Source organism: Polypterus senegalus, chromosome 9, assembly GCF_016835505.1.
Source record: "Polypterus senegalus isolate Bchr_013 chromosome 9, ASM1683550v1, whole genome shotgun sequence".
Classification (NCBI taxonomy): Eukaryota; Metazoa; Chordata; class Cladistia; order Polypteriformes; family Polypteridae; genus Polypterus; species Polypterus senegalus.
The window spans coordinates 31982741-32002621 of NC_053162.1; the positions used below are offsets into that span (position 1 = coordinate 31982741).

Sequence of the window (19881 nt, forward strand, 5' to 3'; positions counted from 1 at the left end):
TCAAGGGATGCATAATAAATCAAGCAGCATGTCAGTACTTGCCTATAATGTAGCAAATAAAATTTCAGTATCAAATGTGATGTTAAGATATTTTCTAATATACGACATGCTTAGACCAGTTACAGAAACCAGGCTGCTCACTGAACATGGGACAAAGAGCTGCGTAAAATGTCAGCTGTGTGGTCACTTTTTACCATAAATACCAGTGATAACAAAACGGCAGCATGCACCACTTGTTCTTTTTGGCAACTAAGCTGCTCTTTGAGAATGTTCAATTATTCATTTAAGACAACCTTAGATCAAATCAATTATTCTGGCACTCATGGCTGTAGGACTCCATGATTCTATTTTAAACAACCAACAGTAATATAAAGAGAGTTAGGAGTGAATGTTATTTTTACTTAATTTGATCATAAACCTAACTGGCTGAGATCAAAAATGTTTAAGTAAAAGAAGTTTAAATTATTTAAGAAAGGTTGGAGGGAAACCGGAGCCTACACCAACAATCTTTGGGCACAGGGCAGGAACAACTCCTAGACAAGGCACCAGCCCATCACAGGATGAACAAACACACACAAATGCACACTATGGCCAATTTAGCAATACCAAAATCCTAGTGTAAAACGATGCACCAAATCTTTTGCATAAATATTCAAAAACATTTTCAAATTTCAAATATGAAAGGGATTTTTTTCTGTTAAAATACACCAAAATTTCACTATTTCCTGCTAATACAAAAATGTAGCCATAATCTATAATAAATATAAACAAATAATGCAGAAAAAAAAAACAAGGAAATATTAATATCTGGTCCATAATCAGCAATTACTACATGAGGGAAAAAATCAACTATTAGTAGTAGTTCAAAGTTTGCATATTGGCACATGCCTCATGCTTTGTCATAAAAACTATACATAGTGAAACAAAAGCTCCTCCATTTCAGCTTATTTTAAATGTCTGCTAACTTCTTTACTGGATAGCTGACTTGCTGTTCTGTCTAGATGAATAACATCTGTTACCTTTCATTCTTTAGAAACTTCTAATAAAATAAAAAAAAATAAAAAAAATACACACTGACAGTTTGGCAAAAGTCCAAAAACCTCCACTTGTTGCTAGTTGTCCAACTAGAGTAAAACATAATGCTATGTGAAGTGCCCCTTTATTGAACATAAAAATCTATTTTTAGGCTCATTGCTCACTGACAATCTTGATGTGAACCACAGAAAAGTGCTATGCAATAATCAACATTAGCGATGATAACAGAACTATCTACCCCAGACTGATTGGAAAAACAGGACTAGACAGCTGTCCACCCTAGGTTACCCAGGCTGCTTAGGAAAGTGAAGGCTGGTGGCAGACTGTTTAAAGACCTATCATATGGGGGCATCTACATATAACAGCTACAGAAAAGATGTATTTTTACAATTTGCTGTATAATGTCTCACAGAGTATAATTATATAATGTATAAACTGTATATATACATACATACATAGACATGCACAAATACATTCACACAGCGTGTGTACAGTACCATTTGTGTGACAGCTAACTGTTAAGTCTCACCCTGTGGAAAAATTACAAGGCCCTCTGTAATCAAAGACCAAATTTGCTCAGAGTATACTTTCTATTAAAACTATCTTTCTATAACAAATATCTGGTTAAAAGATTAGTGTGTTTCACCAGTTCTCTTACCTCCTCGATGTTGTGAGAAATGGAAAGCAGGCTTGTGATCCAGGGCTTCACCTGTGGCTTGATGGAAGTTGTATTCAGCTCTGTAAGGCCTTCCTGTATAAAAACAAAAACCCACATAAATGACTAAAAATAAACGAGTTCTCTTTTATCTCATCACATGCTGAAAGAAAAAAAAAAAAAAAATTGTCCCTGTTCAAACTTTGCATTTCTGACTGAATGTACAAAATTATATGGCCAAAACATTTCTGGAAGGGAGTGTGTGTGGCAACACAACAAAAACGTCCTCATCGTTTTTTACATTCTGAAGGAAAAGCAGGTCAACACAAGCTATAGCTACTTCATCACTTTGTCACATGGAAGTGTTCATTTTAAATGGCAGCAGAGGGATTTAAGAGCAGTACAGTGCAAATATTTGGCCTCTCTTACTTAAGGTTTAGAAGTAGAGATTCTCTGCATTACTGTGTATTTTCACAATGATGTCAAGATTGTCACCAATATCTAATTTCTACCATCTGTAAAACACAATCTCTATATACAAAATTCAAGCTTGTTGGGTAGAAATACTAAATTGGGCATAAGGAACAAAGTGAAAGAGAGAGGGAATGCTTCATACAACAGACACATAGATCCGGGTGAGAGATTTTCCCAATTCTCCCTGGGTCACAGGTATGGTAATATTTTACAATTCAACTAATTGTATGTTGACTGTACTGTATGTTTAGGGAAGGTTTACTTTTCTATTGTACTCTTATCTCAGCATGTGATTTGTTGAAGAGATAAAATGTTTTTTCATTACATTTCATTTACTATTTTTAAAATAATCAAAAATGTGTTTTTTTTTCAAACTTAAAAATTGTTTTTGCTTTAAAGAACAAGGCAAATGTTTGTTACGTTTGTGGGCACTGTGTAAGTATCAAGGAAAATAATTGCACGGTATCAGAAAACCTTTTAAATTTCAATCAGCTGCATTCTCCAATATTATTGAAGAAGAAGAAAAAAAAAAAATCATCCAGATCATGACTGTCATCACCATGCATGTCCATCACTAAGGGGCAAAGGAGAAAAAAAAAATGCTTGCAGCAAGTACTTGTATATACTTGCTACCCTGCCAATACATTGCCTAGTGTCTTTCTGATGTTGAAGTCATTAACACTGATTAGCCTAAACAGTGCGCACGTTTCCATGTTCAAATCGCGATGTATAAAACCTAAACTTGGCGTAAAACCAACGTAAAAACGCACATTTTCACGGTAGCTCCAACCCTGGCGTACACAAGTTCTGCGCTCGGTTTTGCAAACTAGCGGCACCCAGCATCAAAGCAGTGCTACTGTTCCAGTGTGGTTTCCCTTTCTTTCTTAGATCAACATCCCTGACGTGGCTTTTTTAAATACATTGAAATTAACCGCATATTGTTTATTAGTTAAATGCATCCGATTGTAGTTAACCTGTAACAATATAATGGTCCACAGAATGGTCAAACTATTCCAAATACCATAACTGCTTTAGCATTGTTATTCTCACTGCACCTTCTTCGTCTTCTTTCAGCTGCTCCCGTTAGAGGTTGCCACAGCAGATCATCTTTTCCCATATTACTCTCACTGCACCACTCGGAGTATTTATATCTCTGTATCGGAGTGTGAATCACAGCTGTACAGCAGCTGACTGGAAAGAGAATTATCGGTATACAGCATCAAGCACACGCTGCCTCAGCCATGCTTTCTATTGAACTGCTCTCATATGGCAAATGCTTCAGAGCCTTTCCTGTACGGACACGGTTCACAAACAGTTTCGTCCCAAGAACTATAAATGCACTCAATCAGTCCATCAAGTGCTCCTTGTAGAACTGTTTGTACTTATGACACAATTATCTCACTGTAAACTTGAGATACAGTTATATAGCACAACCTGAGCCACTTTGTAAAGCGCATACAGTATTTACATACGATGACAGTATCATTTTTTAAGATGAAATGCAGCAAAATATGCAAAAATATGTTTATTATACAGACAAAACTTTAACTTCATTTAAATAATCTATATTGTTAATAACTAAACATGTGAGGACACTGTGTCGCTGTGCTAGCAAGGATCTGGCGCTCCGTTCACGTTTTGTTCGTGTCTCGTGCTGTATTTTTGCTGGTGCAACAAGGGAAGGATAGATGGATGCAGCAATTAAACATGTACTACGAAGATATTTCAATGTTCTTTAAAAGTTTTGAAGAATCTGGGCGCTTACAGATGGCTTAATGTCTATTACAGAGCTGATTGTGCGGCGATTGGGTATTTGGAGAAAGAAAAGGAAGGACAGGAATTGGAGATTAGTATGTTTGAAGGAGACAGTACTGCTGCAGTAAATTATTACATCGAAGGTCGCGCATGGCGCAGCAAGCATCTTGTGTGAAGCAGGAACAATCAGTGCGCCACCATGTTCCCATGTTTAATAACATGCTTTAACTCTGATCATCATGAAAATGATAAAGTATACATCTCAGTATTTTAAATTATTCAGAGAGCTGTAATATCATGAATGTAATGGATCCTGTGTCCTGTCAGAGGAAGAGAAAGCCGGTTTAAGAAGCATGTAGTGATTCACACACAGAAGATCAAATACAAAACAAAGCATTTAATGTGCTACTTTAGTTATGATGGGATTTGAGAAACTAGTAAATGAAACGATTTTAAGATTAAGTTTATGATGTTCTACTTTAATGACAAAATAAACTACATAATTAAAGTGGAAATTTAGAGATTAAAGCTGACATTTCATGCTTAGGGTCCCTAACCCAGTCAAGGCATTCAGTGGAGACTGAAGAGAAATAAAATGACAACTTCTCCTCGAGAGTTTTTAAATGTTTAACTATTATCTCACACAGTGCAGCAGTGTGAACACCTTGCCATTGCTTGGTGAGTGTGAACATTTCAAGATTGCCACTTTCCACGTGTTGATGCCAGAGTTGCACCTTTGAACGGAATCAATTTATTTTATCTGTACTTGTAAGCAGGTTTTCACTTCGGCCTTGCATTCGTGTGTTCAGTTCATTCAGATGATAAAATATATCTGCCAGGTATGCCAGCCTTACACACCACTCATCACTTGCAAGCTGCTTTGCGTAATCTGACCTCTCATTTGTCAGAAACACTTTAAGTTCCTCCCGCAGCTCATACACACGAACCAAGACCTTGCCACGCGACAACCACCGGACCTCCGTATGCAACAGCAAGGTTTTATGCTTCGCTCCCATCTCCTCACACAAAGCTGAAAATATGCGACTTTTCACGGGTCGTGACTTTATAAAGTTTACCATGCGCACAACATCATCCAACACATGAACTAGGGCTGCTGGTAAAGTCTTGGCTACGAGGGCCTCGCGGTGTAAAAAACAATGCGTAACAATCACATCTGGATTTCTTTCCTTCACTCTGCTTACAAAGCGCCCGACCATGGCTGCAGCTCCATCGGTGCAGACACTTGTGCAGTAGTTCCACTTAAGTCCTCCTTGTTCAAGGTATTCGGATGTGACCCGAAAAATTTCTTCTCCTGTTTTGTCTGGAAATGCCTTGCAAAAAAAGAAGTTTTCTCTAATTGCATCACCATCAACAAAACGCACATTGGCCAAGAGTTGAGCATGTCCACTGATATCAGTAGACTCGTCAAGTTGCAATGCAAATTTCTCACTGATACGGATCTTTTCCAAAACCACACTTTCCATGTCTGCAGACATGTCATTAATACGTCTGGAAATTGTGTTGTCTGAGAGAGGGACTTTGGCTATTTCCTTAGCTGCTTCAGGTCCGAGCATCTCCTCTACAATAGCTTTGCAGGCAGGAAGTATTAATGTCTCTGCCACAGTGTGCGACTTTTTTGACTTGGCTATAAGTTCAGCAACTTGATAGCTAGCTTTAAGAGCTCTTTCATTTACCTTTGTGGTTTTTCTCATGAAAGTTGCCCGTTTCTCCATGTTGTCACGCAGGCGAATAAAATAGTCCGCATTCTTGTTTTGAAGCAAAGGATGTTTCGTTTGGAGATGGCATTTAAGTTTGCTTGGGACCATAGCACTGTTAGCTAGCTTTTCACCACACTTCACCACACACCACGCACAGTGGAGTTGGTTTGTTTGTATCTCCAGTGCAAGTAAATCCAACTGAAATATAGCTTTCGCTATATTGCCTTGCGCCAGAGAATTTGCTTGCGTTAACCATCTTTGCTTTCTTTTGATCCCCACTCATACTTGGGCTCTCATCTGCCTCCAAATTTTGTTCAGAGTCCAGTTCTTTCCTTTTCAAAAACTTGTCCATCACTGCAGTATCTCACTGTCACTGACAGCTCCCCCCGGTCGGGTTGTGCCAGGGCAAGATAGTGCTGCCTCTCCTCTCTGGTTGCTCCGCCCTCCTGGATCCGATGCCGGATGACATCACAGGCAGTGACGATTTCCAGGCATCAGGGAGCCAGGAAGTGGAAGGTGTCCCAGAGGGGACCGGGGGAGTCTAGGCATGAATTTCAAAAAACACAAAAAAAACACAGTCTGTCTCAGTGTCTTGTCTTGTCTGCACCTACGGCACACCAGGCAACTAGTGTGCCGCGGAACAGCGGTTGAAAAACGCTGGTTTATACCACTGTTTAGACCAACAAATAGTAAGTTTTTCCTAGCCTCCACTTGGTATTCTCTGAAATTCTTCTATTTCCCCCCGTGCTTTGCCATTGCCTTTTCACAGAACAATGAGCTTAAGGGCTATTTATATCAATTAGCATATTCAAAGAGGCATAATTCTGGAAGGAGATGGGCCGGAACAGCAGGCGCGTGCACATTTTTCTTTTACTTTTCACACTGACCAGGATTAATGTAGCGGAAGAACGTGGAAGTTGGCGAATGCACAGATTTATGTATCTGGATTTTTTTGTGCGTAAGCTCATTTCCAATTTTGTCCGTACGCCATGTTATAGTGTGAATTCTATGCACGCAGTTGTGCATGAGGCCCCAGATCTCTATATGTTGCTCTACAGTTCTTTGACACTTTATTAAAAATGTTTTATTAATCTTGGAGAATTGTGACAGGGTTTGGCTGACCCAAGTCAGTGTGATAGTTAGGTAAATTATTCAATCACCAAAACAAGATTATTGCTTTTTATTTGGTGGAGCACATGGGGATTTCTTCATTTATAAACACATGCAAACCAAACATATCAAAGAAGTACTGCAACAAATATTTTTGAAACTAAAAGGCACTAGCAGCAGAAGTAACATATAAAACTGAATTACTGGTTAGTTAATAGGCCAGAGACAAGAATAAAAATGTTCCATGTGGACAGAGGTCATCAGTGGAGTCCCTCAAGGATTTGTACTTGGATTATTACTCTTTGTAATTTATAATAATGACACAGATGATATAATTAGCACATCTTTCCACTTGATGAAATTGATCCATTGGAATTGTTTTATTCAAATAGTGAAACATATTATTGAGGAATCCACTACAAATTAACAAGAAATGCCTTTCTTCACAAATTATGTTGTGGTTATCATAAACAAAAATTACCAAGTTATGTAACAGAAATGAAAACTTTCTAAATTTCTAATAAAAATCGGGATTGTGCTCCCCTCAACTTTCTCATATACTGTGATAGAGGAAATCAGAACCACTTCCAGTGTCGCAATCTCTCTCAAATTTCATATCTCATTGTTTCTCATCATAACTAATTGATAATAGATACATAATCATTTGTCTATTTATAATCAAACTTATAAAATATTTTAGGGTGAAAACGGTGGTGGAATTTTTTTCATGATTACGTATGCACTACCGAGATTATGTGCAAAGTAGAAAGAGTTATACTCACCTAAAAACATAGAAAAATGTTAGTATTATAGAATATTTGTTGCAATAAATTGCTATAGGTAAAACTGAATTTGGCTACATTTAAGTTCGATAATGATGACAGAAATAAAAAAAATATATAAAATTAAATGTATTACCAGGAACACAATGGGGACGTAGCATCTTATTATTCCCATTGCATCTTTATATTTACATGGCATGTTCACACATTATTGTTAAAATGATTATGTATAAATTAAAATTAAATTAATAATAGTTATTGAAAGAATATGCATTATACTGAATACAATTTTTAATATTGTGTATACTGTACATTTATTTTTCCATTATACAAAAAATTCAGATGGTTGTTTAAATAAAATACTACTTCCGGTTGAGTAATTTTTCTCAAATTTCATATCCGTTTGCTTTTTATCATTATAGATATCTATATAAAATTTGAATCCGCTATCGGCAATTATAACCATAGTTTACTTGAGCATTTGAGAATGTATTCTGGTTGGCCCAAAAGTTGATAGGATTCCTTATTTTTGATGTAAAGCAGATGTATAAAATCTCATTGACCTAGGTCAAAGCGTTTTCAAATTATTGTGTTTACACAGAGACAGACATTTCAAAAATGATATTTTTGGACCCAGGAAGGTCTAAAACGTCAAGATTCAATCGAAATGTTGAGGTTGAATTTTTTTACTACGTATGAGAAAGTAAAAAGTATCTGAATGAGATAATTGGGACAGTTTAGCTTTCAGCTAATTAAACATTGTAGACAGACTACTGTAAATGGCCTCCTCTTATTTGTGCACCTTCATAGGTTCTTAGGTAAAGGCAACAAGTCTTAAAAAAGGATACTGGAGATGTTGTCCGAGAGGATACTTACTCCTGCTCAGTTTACCTACCTGCAGTAAGTCTTTGAACTTGCTGGAGACAGCCACCAGGTCTGAAAGGCAGCTATCAATCTTGGCACGAGCTTGGTCTCCTTTGCCAGATCCCTGACTGAAGAGTTTAGCGCAATCATTCTAAACAGAGAAAGACAAAATAATGTAGTGTAGTTTTCTTCTGATTTATATAAAAAAAAAAATCAAAAACTATAACCTTGGACATACAGTCATGATTAACACTAACTAAAATATGAATAGCAAATTTTGAGACTATACAAGCAGTGAATTGAAAACTAACCTCTAGGGTTCTTTTCAGAGTCATAATGTTTTCACTGCAGATCTCCACGTTGTTCAGGGTGACCTGAATAAAACAAGAAACAAACAAAGCAACATGATCCTGACTAACATTTAGTCCAGGGTGGTGATGTAGGCATTCCTTGCCTAATTGATATGCCAGACAAGGATTATAAGAATGCATGAGAATAATCCGCAGCTGCCTAAGTAGCCTGTCAATTTTCCATCATAGTTTGTACAATTTTCTAACCCTTTCCAGTTAAATTATAGGTCATTTTTTTTCATAATATCCAATATATAAATAATAGCCTTTCAACTCATTCACTTTTGAAAACCAATTTATTCTAATTCAAGGTTAATAGTTTATTTTGGCTTCACTGGATGCACAAGGAGCCCAAATTCATAATAGTGCACACCAACTCTTTGTGTTTCCAGTTAACTTAATATGCAAACCTTTGGGATTTCAAAAGAAAACAAGGCACCCAGACAACACGTATGAATATATGGGGAGAAGATTTCAAATCCAAAAAGACGGACAGTTACTGGATTGGGATTTGAACTATTCTGCCAAAACTGTGAAGCAATATTGCCAGCCATTGTGTCACCTCTCATAATTAATAGTAGTCACAATATATCAGTTACAGTAACTGACTCTCAACATGTCATTTGTTGTTGTACTTTTATTTATGTAAACACAACAAAATACTAAATGAACCCTTCATCTTTTAATCAATGAAAACTGTTGTGGTGGTTTAAGTAATAAGTTGATCTGCTATAAATTGTTTTTTTTTTTTTAGCATTTGCAATAAGCACATCTGCTTATAAAAGTGTGCAATGACATACACTGTGTGCACAACTATTAGGCAAGTGAGTATTTTGACCATATCATCATTTTTAATGCGTATATTCCAACTCCAAGCTGTATTAACTTGAATGCTTATTGGATTTAAGCACGTCAGGTGATGTGTATTTGTGTAATGAGGGAGGGTGTGGCCTAAGGAGATCAACACCCTATATCAAGGTGTGCAGAATTATTAGGCAGCTAGTTTTCCTCAGGCAAAATGGGCCAAAAAAGAGATTTAACTGACTCTGAAAAGTCAAAAATTGTAAAAAGTCTTTCAGAGGGATGCAGCACTTTTGGAATTGCTAAGATATTGGTGTGTGATCACAGAACCATCAAACATTTTGTTGCAAATAGTCAACAGGGTCGCAAGAAACGTGTTGAGAACAAAAGACGCAAATTAGCTGCCAAAGATTTGAGAAGAATCAAACGTGAAGCTACCAGGAACCCATTATCCTCCAGTACTTTCATATTCCAGAGCTGCAACCTACCTGGAGTGCCCAGAAGTACAAGGTGTTCAGTGCTCAAAGACATGGCCAAGGTAAGGAGGGCTGAAACCCAACCACCACTGAACAAGAAACATAAGTTGAAACGTCAAAACTGGGCCAAGAAATATCTGAAGACAGATTTTTCAAAGGTTTTATGGACCGATGAGATGAGAGTGACTCTTGATGGACCAGATGGATGGACCTGTGGATCAGTAATGGCACAGAGCTCCACTCCAACGTGGAGGTGGGGTACTGGTATGAGCTGGTATTTTAAAGATGAGTTAGTTGGACCTTTTTGCATTGAAGATGAACTCAAAATCAACTCCCAAACCTACTGCCAGTTTTTCGAAGACACTTTCTTCAAACAGTGATACAGGAAAAAGACCATGATTTTTATGCAGGCCAATGCTCCATCACTTGCATCGAAATTCTCCACTGTGTGGCCAGCCAGTAAAGGCCTTAAAGATGAAGGAATAATGACATGGCCCCTTCCTCATCTGACCTAAACCCTATCGAGAACTTGTGGGCACTTCTTAAACGCTAGATTTACGGGGGAGAAAAACAATACACCTCTCTGAAGAGTGTCTGGGAGGCTGTAGTCACTGCTCCACAAAAGCTGATCGTCAACAGATCAAGAAACTGACAGACTCCATGAATGGAAAGGCTTATGACTGTTATTGGAAAGAAGGGTGGCTATATTGGTCATTCATTGATTGATTTATTTTTTTTGAAATGACAGAGATGTTTATTTGTAAATTTTGAGGTGTTTGTTTATTATTCTCACTATAACAGATGAAAAACAAGTGAGATGGGAAAATTTTCATTTTCCTTTAGTTGCATAATAAATCTGCACACTAATAGTTGCCTAATAATTGTGCGCACATATGTATTCCCCTGATGATGTTCACACTCACATTTCCTTGTGTAGCTGGGGCTTCTAACCTCTCTCTCTCTCTCTCTCATTTCTCCTAGGGCACGAAGTAGAAAATGGCCGACAGTGGGGTAACTCGCGTTGAAATCGTAATTGAGGAACTCCAAGCACTTGATGAAAAGATTCAGAAACTCCTGTCCCGACGGAAATACCTGAGAAATCTGAAGGCCCGGCTGTTGGATAAACCGTCCTTGCCATCTGGAACCGGCGAAACATCAACCCCGCGTTGTGCCGACCTCAACCCGCCTCGTAGGAGCAACGCCGCTGCTGACCTCGGTGGATTTCAGCTATGCAGGCGGGGGTTCAAGGCCAGAGCACCTCCATCGGCACAGGCGAGCATTTTATCTCAGAACCGGTTTGACCCTCTCCGCGTCCCCATTTCGCCTTCAGCACCTGGTGATGTATTAGTGGTAGGTGATTCCATCGTTAGAAACCTTAATGTCGCATGCCCTAATGCAAAATCGTTTGTTTCTTGTTTTCCCGGTGCTCGTGTCCGAGATGTAATGAAAGCGTCGCCAGCAGTCTACGAAACACAAGGAGAGGGCAGTTGGATCAATCGTCTTGCATGCCGGCGTAAACGATATAAGGCACCGACAATCAGAAATCCTGAAGGCTGACTTCGCAGCTCTGATTAGAGACACGAAGGAGAGGACCCCATCGGCAAAGATCTTCGTTTCGGGTCCACTACCTCTCGTCAGACGATCCAACGAGTACTACAGTCGTCTGCTAGGGTTGAACAACTGGCTACAGGGTTTCTGCAAGAAGAAGGATGTCGGCTTCATCAACAATTGGAATCTCTTCTTGGAAAGGCCGCTCTTCAAGCGTGATGGCCTGCATCCGAACAGTTTCGGCACCCGGGTCCTCTCCGAAAACATATCGAAGGTAATTTGTTTTTCTTGACTATCTATCTCTGCTCTTAACCCCTTCCGAAATAATACTGCTGTGCCAGGACAGGATGAATGTTTAATAGAGTCTTCCGTTTTTTATCAACGATCTTATTAGTGATAAAAAAATAGATCTTATTGCACTAAATGAAACATGGCTGAATTCAGATGCGCGTAGTTTTAATCGAATCTAGTACTCATCTCTGCACCGGCACTATTACAGTTTTACTCATTCAAACCGCCAGGGAAAAAATGAAACATGGGAATTCAGATGCGCGTCAGGATTGGCTAACATTTACTCGAGGGAAAAGGGGGCCGATTAAAATGTAAAGATGTCAGTTTTGGTAAGTTCAAGTCCTTTGAGTATCTCGCGTTGTTATTCATGGAGATTCTCAAGTTCTAATACTATCCGTGTATAGACCTCCTAAATATAACGCGTCGTTTTTTGAGGAATTCTCTGACTTAATGTCAATTTTAATTACTAATTATGACACACTCCTAATAGTTGGCGACTTTAATTTTCATATAGATAATCAGTGTGATCTAAAAGTAAAAGAATTTATGAACCTCCTGGATTCTTTTGATTTGAGACAACTCATAAATCAGCCTACACATAAAGCAGGTCATACATTAGACTTAGTGATTACTAAAGGACTGAAAGTTGATATAAAACAGATCATTGATATTGGTCTATCAGACCATTTTCTTCTACTTTTTAATATAGAAATAATGATAAAAACACTCATGAGAAGCATATTGTTAAAAACGCTTCTTTGATTCGCAGCAGCTTTAAAACTTACAAACATTTTAAGCAATCAGTCCGTTTATAGTGCCAGCTATAATAGCGAGGACAATGTAAATAGTAAGGTGGAAAGATTTAATTCTAAAGTGAGAGCTGCTGTTGACATAGTTGCACCTGAAAAGACAGTGAAAAAATCTTCTAGCATTGGTATACCATGGAAGACCCAAAGAGTGTCTGATTTAAAGAGAACATGCCGTAGAGCTGAGCGTCAATGGAGGAAGAGTAAACTTACTATCCACCACGAAATATTAAAAGTCAAAATAACAGAATACAATAACACTGTCCGTCTTGAGAGACGCTGCTATTTCTCTAATATTATAAATAACAATGCTAGTAATCCTAGAGTCTTATTTTCAACAATTGATCACCTACTAAACCCAGGTAGCTCAAAGGAATGCCTCCTAAGTGCTTCCAGTGAAACCTGTGAGGCTGTCGCTGTATTTTTCAATCAAAAAATTAATGATATTAGAAATAACATAGTATATCTCCCCAACACTAAGGATCACCCTTAACCCCAACATCCTGTTATAAACAAATTAAACTCTTTCACTAGGATAGATTTACCTGATTTACAAAAATAATATCTCAATTAAAACCCTCCACCTCGTCCTTGACCCGATACCAACAAGGTTTTTCAAAGAAGTATCAGGCGTGCTAATTGATAATGTTCTTGACATAGTAAATTCGTCACTAGATACTGGGGTCTTCCCAGACTGTCTTAAGACTGCTGTAGTTAAACCCCTACTTAAGAAACATAATCTTGACCCTCGCTCTTGAAAATTTTAGACCCATCTCTAACTTGCCCTTCTTAAGTAAAGTTCTAGAGAAGGCAGTCATTATGCAGTTAAATGACCACCTAAATAAACATGCTATTCTTGATAAATTTCAGTCAGGTTTTAGAACAAATCACAGCACAGAAACTGCACTCGTTAAAGTAGTAAATGACTTGGGGTAAATGCAGACAGAGGCCATTTATCTGTTCTCATCCTCTTAGATCTGAGTGCTGCATTTGACACCATTGATCACAACATTCTTAGAAATCGCCTTAGTCAATGGGTGGGCCTCTCTGGCAGTGTCTTAAATTGGTTTGAATCCTACCTGACAGGGAGAAAATATTTTGTTAGTTGTGGGAATTACAACTCAAGACACATGATATCCAATATGGTGTTCCACAAGGCTCTATCCTGGGTCCGCTGTTATTCTCAATCTACATGCTTCCGTTAGGTCAGATTATCTCAGGGCACAACGTGAGCTACCACAGCTATGCTGATGACACACAGCTGTACTTATCAATAGCACCTGATGACCCGATTCTATTGATTCACTAACACAATGTCTGACTAGTATCTCAGAATGGATGAATAGTAATTTTCTCAAGTTAAATAAAGAGAAAACTGAAATTTTAGTGATCAGCAATAATGGATACAATGAGGCTATTAGAAATAAACTGGATACATTAGGATTAAAAGTCAAGACGGAGGTAAAAAGCTTAGGGGTGATTGTTGACTGTAATCTGAATTTTAAATCACATATTAATCAGATCATTAGGACAGCATTTTTCACTTAAGAAACATAAGTAAAGTTAGACCTCTTTATCACTGAAAGATGCTGAGAAATTAGTTCACGCGTTTGTTTTCAGTCGACTAGATTACTGTAACGCACTCCTCTCAGGACTACCCAAAAAGATATAAATCGTTTGCAACTAGTGCAGAATGCAGCTGCTAGAATCCTAACTAGGAAAAGAAAATCAGAACACATTACTCCAGTTTTGATGTCACTACACTGGTTACCTGTGTCATTCAGAATTGACTTTAAAATTCTGCTTATGGTTTATAAAGCCTTAAATAATCTCGCCCCATCTTATATATCGGAATGTCTGACACCTTATATTCCAAATCGTAACCTCAGATCCTCAAATGAGTGTCTCCTTAGAATTCCAAGAACAAAACTTAAAAGAAGTGGTGAGGCGGCCTTCTGCTGTTATGCACCTAAAATCTGGAATAGCCTGCCAATAGGAATTCGCCAGGCTGATACAGTAGAGCACTTTAAAACACTGCTGAAAACACATTACTTTAACATGGCCTTTTATAACTTCATTTTAATCGTAATTTAACTTAATCCTGATACTCTGTATGTTCAATTCATCATAACAACTATTCATGGTGGCTCTAAAATCGGTACTGACCCCTACTCTCTTTTCTGTTTCTTTTTCCGGTTTCTTTGTGGTGGTGGCCTGCGCCACCTCCACCTACTCAAAGCTTCATGATGCTCCAACAATGATGGACGGATTAAAAGGAAGAAGTCTACGTGACCATCATCATCATCAAGCCCTTCCGTGAGAACCCTAAATCCAAAGAGGACTGTTTCATTTATGTTAGGTAGAATGCCCAGAGGGGACTGGGCGGTCATGGTCTGGAATCCCTACAGATTTTATTTTTCTCCAGCCGTCTGGAGTTTTTTTGTTTTTTCTGTCCCCCCTGGCCATTGAACCTTACTCTTATTCGATGTTAATGTTGATTTATTTTTTATAATTATGTCTTTCATTTTTCTATTCTTTAATATGTAAAGCACTTTGAGCTACTGTTTGTATGAAAATGTGCTATATAAATAAATGTTGTTGTTGTTGTTGTTATTTCCGTTGTGAAACATTCAGGTTTCAGGTTTATTAACATTTTGGATTGACTGATAGCACTGTGTTTGTTCCATATTAAAATTAATCCTCAAAAATACAACTTGCCTAATAATTCTGCACTCCCTGTAGATAACATTTTTAATTGATAAAAGCACTGAGGTCAGTCAAAATTTTTGATTCACCAGTGACCCCCCAACTAAATGAAACTAACTTAAAACTATGATTACTTTTAAAGATTCAATTCAAAATTAATCACAATTCTATACATTATCATTTTGTTTTTATGTATTAATTGTGTGATATTCAACATGTTTTAACATACTGATAGGTATAATGCTGTGACTATATTGTACACTGTATTGTCAATTGTATTTTACTATCATCATATCTAAGACGCCAACCAACAATTCAGTTTAATTCAATGTACTGTAAATACTTCTGCACTTTCAGACAGTAAAAGAAAATAACTACTATTTCAAAGTAAATTTAATTTAAAAGACTCCAGAATCAAGGTCTCAGATTCAAGTTGAACCCACTGAACATACAAATATCTTTATTTGAGAAGCGGCCTCACAATAATATTAACTCTACTACAATCAATGACACAGTTGCTCTTATTAAAAAGATAAAAGCAGAATTGAAGAAAAAAAATCTTGAAGTAACTAAAGTATAACTCAATAATAGACAACTAAAACTTCATTAACAATACAGTTTTACTAAAGATGAAACTAATCTGATAATACTTTAAAATTCTTAATTATCAATATTCTGACTATGAACTTGTTCAAAGACTCTAGCCTCACTTCATTTAAATGGCACTGGGACACCTTTGTATGAATTTGTGTGTGTTCCTTTTATGTAATATTTTTTCTAACTAGTAAAGGAGGGATGAAATTCTACCTCACCTTTCACTACGGTTGGATTTTTAGGGTGTGCTACACCAGGTAGGTGGGTCATGTATCTGTGTTTCTGCCTGCTTTTTTCAATGCCCCTGTAATTTATTAATAGTGAAGAATAATTCATTGGTGCTTTTATGTACATGGCCTCCAAACACAGTGCAAACAGTGGCAATAAGACATGAGCAGTGCAAAGAGTAGCAATGAAAAACAGTAGAAGAGAAAGAAGCAGACACTTAAAGGTAAAACAAAAGTAAAACAACCCATCTCTTCCAAAAACTTAGGCTGTGGCGATTTTAGTAGGTAATTAAGACTTAAACTGCTATTTAAGTCACAGGTTTGAGTTTTACATTGGAAAAGATTATACTAAGAAGGCCATTCTGCACAACAGAAGAAGAAAGGGGTTAGTACTTTCTTGAAACAGTATTCCTAGTACAGAAGCCAACACATGGAAAAATATGGCTCTCTTACCAGGAAGGAGGTCTTTGCCTCTTCACTGCTCTCAATGCCTTTGGTGTCAAACTTGCCCTGCTGCAAGCTACTCTGCATTAAGCTGACAGCACTGCTTACACCTCTCTGAATGTCCTGTAAGGTTGTAGCTGGAAAACCCTGACGCAATTTGTTAAACAGGACTTCTCTGTAACATAAGAAAAAATTGTCAACATTTGTTGAGCCTACTAAGTAAATTAGAGAGAGAATGGAACTCTGCCTAACGTATTACCTGAAGTCGGACTCGAGAACTGATGTGGCATGGTTGATCATGGCACATAAACAATCAATGCTGGAACTGGACAAGGCCCGGCCAATACATTTTTTCACAATGTAGAAGCAGTCATCAACCATACTGGAGGTCAGCTGCCCCTTTTCATAGGTGTCCATTGCTACTGCCTGCAACAAATTGCCCAAATTGTGAGTTGACATAAAGGTCAAAAACATTCCTAGTGTAAGGAACAGAAGACAGAATCTCATACCTTGTTCACTGTCTCCTTCATAAAATACTCCTCCATGGTTATATAATAACCAATTAGCTCTTGCATGTTGCGGCTCAGTAGACAATCATTCAGTAACTTCTCCAGCGACTTTTGATGCTCTACAAGTATCATTTAAATGACATTCAGAGTGACAGAAATGTAAAAACCAGCAAAGAAAAATAAATGAAGCAAAATTTAAAATATGTTCAAATATTCAATAAACCTCTCCATCTACTAGCAGTTCACCAAAATTCTAACAGGAATTCTATTTACCACAGCCCACTAAATATGCACTGTAGCCTAGAATCCCTTAAAAGTACACTTAGTCAAGGTGATGACAGTAGAACCTAATGTCTTTTTGTTTGTTTTTCTAAACTAATAATTTTTTTTTTTTAAGTTGTGATGTATTTAAATTTCTTTTCAGCATTTTAATATGAGGCAGAATGCAGATTTCTTCCAACTACCTGAATAAAATCACCTTTAGGCCTATATTTTATTGTCACAGGTCTAATTTTCCAAATGTTTGCACTTTTTCAGCTGAGTACTTGTAAATCGATTTTGGAAAAAAAAAACAAAACAAACGTCAAAAGGAACAAAAAAAAAAAACACAGAAGACACAACAACAACAAATGTATCAAATAAAGTTTTTTTGTACAAATTACAAAATAGGCTGAAACTAATCAGGTACTGCAAGCATACTACAGCTTCTATAAAGGATGACAAAAGTTTCAGGATAGTGGGCAAGACCCAATCAAGACATAATTGAAAATATATAGCTTTGGGGGAAAAATATACTGGAAATGGCACAGGAGTTCCAGGCTGTAGTGGAAATTTGTATGCCAGGACTACAAATGAACTGCATATGTGACAGCAGAGCAGAGTTTATTGAGAATTCAGAACACATTTAGCATAAGCCAACAGAAATATGGCAGGCAGTCTATCAGAATCCTATAAGTCAGTGTGACCCAGTAACAAACACTGAACACAATTAAATAATTTATGAAGTTGAAAGACCAGCCCAAAACATCAAACACCTGTCAGCACTTCCAACAGGGCCTAACACCAATACCCAGTAGCATCAAGGTGGTTTCCAAATATGTTACCTCATGCCACTTTATACTTATTCGAAACCATTACATTCAGGTCTAATTTGAATAGGTAAAGGGTGGTATGTATGCTTCACAGAGCAGACAAAGCACTTCAGAAAATATCCCAAAAATCTCACCCTGAGTAATTCCTTCTGGAGCGGCAGAGTCCGCTACCTCAAAGTCCGAGGTGATGCGCCGCCGCAAGAATCGGAGGTATAGTTCAGCACGCGCATTCATCAAAGTGACTTCTGTGAGAATTGGGTCAAGTTCTCTATGGTCAAGAGATACAAAGTCTTATATTTATGTCATCCATGGAACACTCCTTATTTCTACACATATGCAATGAGCATCACAATAACAACAATATCAATAGGAGACAACATTCTGGATTAATACCTTGGCTCTATCCTTTCTGATGAGTTCCTCATCATGTTGTTTTGGACAACCTGAAACTGCAAATGGAGAGTAGAGTAATTAGTCCTGTTATTGCCAGCCAAATGCTCATCCAGGCACTATTTGCTCATCTATTTACCTTTCGATGGTAAGTTCTTCGTTCAATGAATTTATCCACCACTTTCTCTGCTTGACGGTCACACTCCACTTGTATATGCTTGATAAGAGTGTAGAGGCGCCCAGGGCCATAGTAAGTCTCCACAATAGGCTGATGTGTCTCCACCACACGTGCAATCCCTGCAAGAAAGCAAGTTTAAGTGACAGGTTTAAAATCTACATAACCTTATTCGAACTTATCTATAATTTCTCATTTCCCATCCCAGTTATACTCTCATCACCAACACTCCCCAGTACAAGTGCTAGTCTTTCCTGTCTGCCTCCATAATCACACCCCCAATCCACCCTGCTGATGCTCTTCCAGCTTCATGCAGCAGCACCAATATATCTAATTATACCTTACAAGTTTGTGTATGTAACATTTTTTTCTGGTTATACCCAGACCCACCCTACTTTCATCTACAAGCACAGAAACATGACATTACCCAGCCCTCCCACTCTGATCCCTGAAAACTGAACCTGTCCTCACCCTCAAAGAGCAGAGTCAGTGTATCTGCAAACACCAAAGCTGCACGGGTCTCACTCAGCTCCATTCCCATAGCGAGTTGCAGATTTTGAGCTGCTTTACTAGCCAACTAAACAGATAAAAAATGAAGTATAGATTAACTTGGGAGAACGAAAGCAAGAGTAGAATGACAGCAATTAAAAGCAGAAAAGAGAGACCAAGGCTTCAGATATTTCTAAAACAGTATGTTCACCTTTTACATGTTACATAATTTTTGAAACAGCTATAGATGCTAGGATATTACAGTGTTATGCAGATAAAACATTTGGGAACAAGCTTTCTTGGTGAGCTCACCTGAGTACACAAATACTGGGAGAAGCGACCCAACCCCTCTTCATGAAGTCCTAACAAAGGAAAGATCTTGAAGAAGCGTTCTACTTGAGGCAGATCACCCTCCTTGATAGCCTGGTCCAGCTTTTCAGCAACAATGACTTTCAGGTGTTGCTCTGCCTCTTGCAGAAGGGATACGTTTGTATCCAACATACTGTCTATGAATTAACAGTAATGAAATACCAAGAAAAGTAATAAAACAGCAGGAAAAAGAAAAAAAAATAGTATTTTCAACAATTCACA

The 19881-nt window shown here is 37.7% G+C and overlaps 1 protein-coding gene across 1 annotated transcript in view; it reads right to left on the minus strand.

The window, feature by feature from the left end:
• cog4 (component of oligomeric golgi complex 4) overlaps nucleotides 1-19881 on the minus strand; it is a 28101-nt gene that overhangs the window by 3875 nt on the left and 4345 nt on the right. The window contains exons 5-15 of the mRNA XM_039762846.1: nucleotides 19603-19796; nucleotides 19273-19378; nucleotides 18766-18923; nucleotides 18630-18685; nucleotides 18371-18504; nucleotides 17146-17264; nucleotides 16896-17062; nucleotides 16646-16811; nucleotides 8705-8767; nucleotides 8425-8544; nucleotides 1694-1786 (exon numbers count right to left, since the gene is read on the minus strand). Of these exons, the coding sequence (XP_039618780.1) occupies nucleotides 1694-1786; nucleotides 8425-8544; nucleotides 8705-8767; nucleotides 16646-16811; nucleotides 16896-17062; nucleotides 17146-17264; nucleotides 18371-18504; nucleotides 18630-18685; nucleotides 18766-18923; nucleotides 19273-19378; nucleotides 19603-19796 (1376 nt within the window). The remainder of the gene's footprint in view (nucleotides 1-1693; nucleotides 1787-8424; nucleotides 8545-8704; nucleotides 8768-16645; nucleotides 16812-16895; nucleotides 17063-17145; nucleotides 17265-18370; nucleotides 18505-18629; nucleotides 18686-18765; nucleotides 18924-19272; nucleotides 19379-19602; nucleotides 19797-19881) is intronic.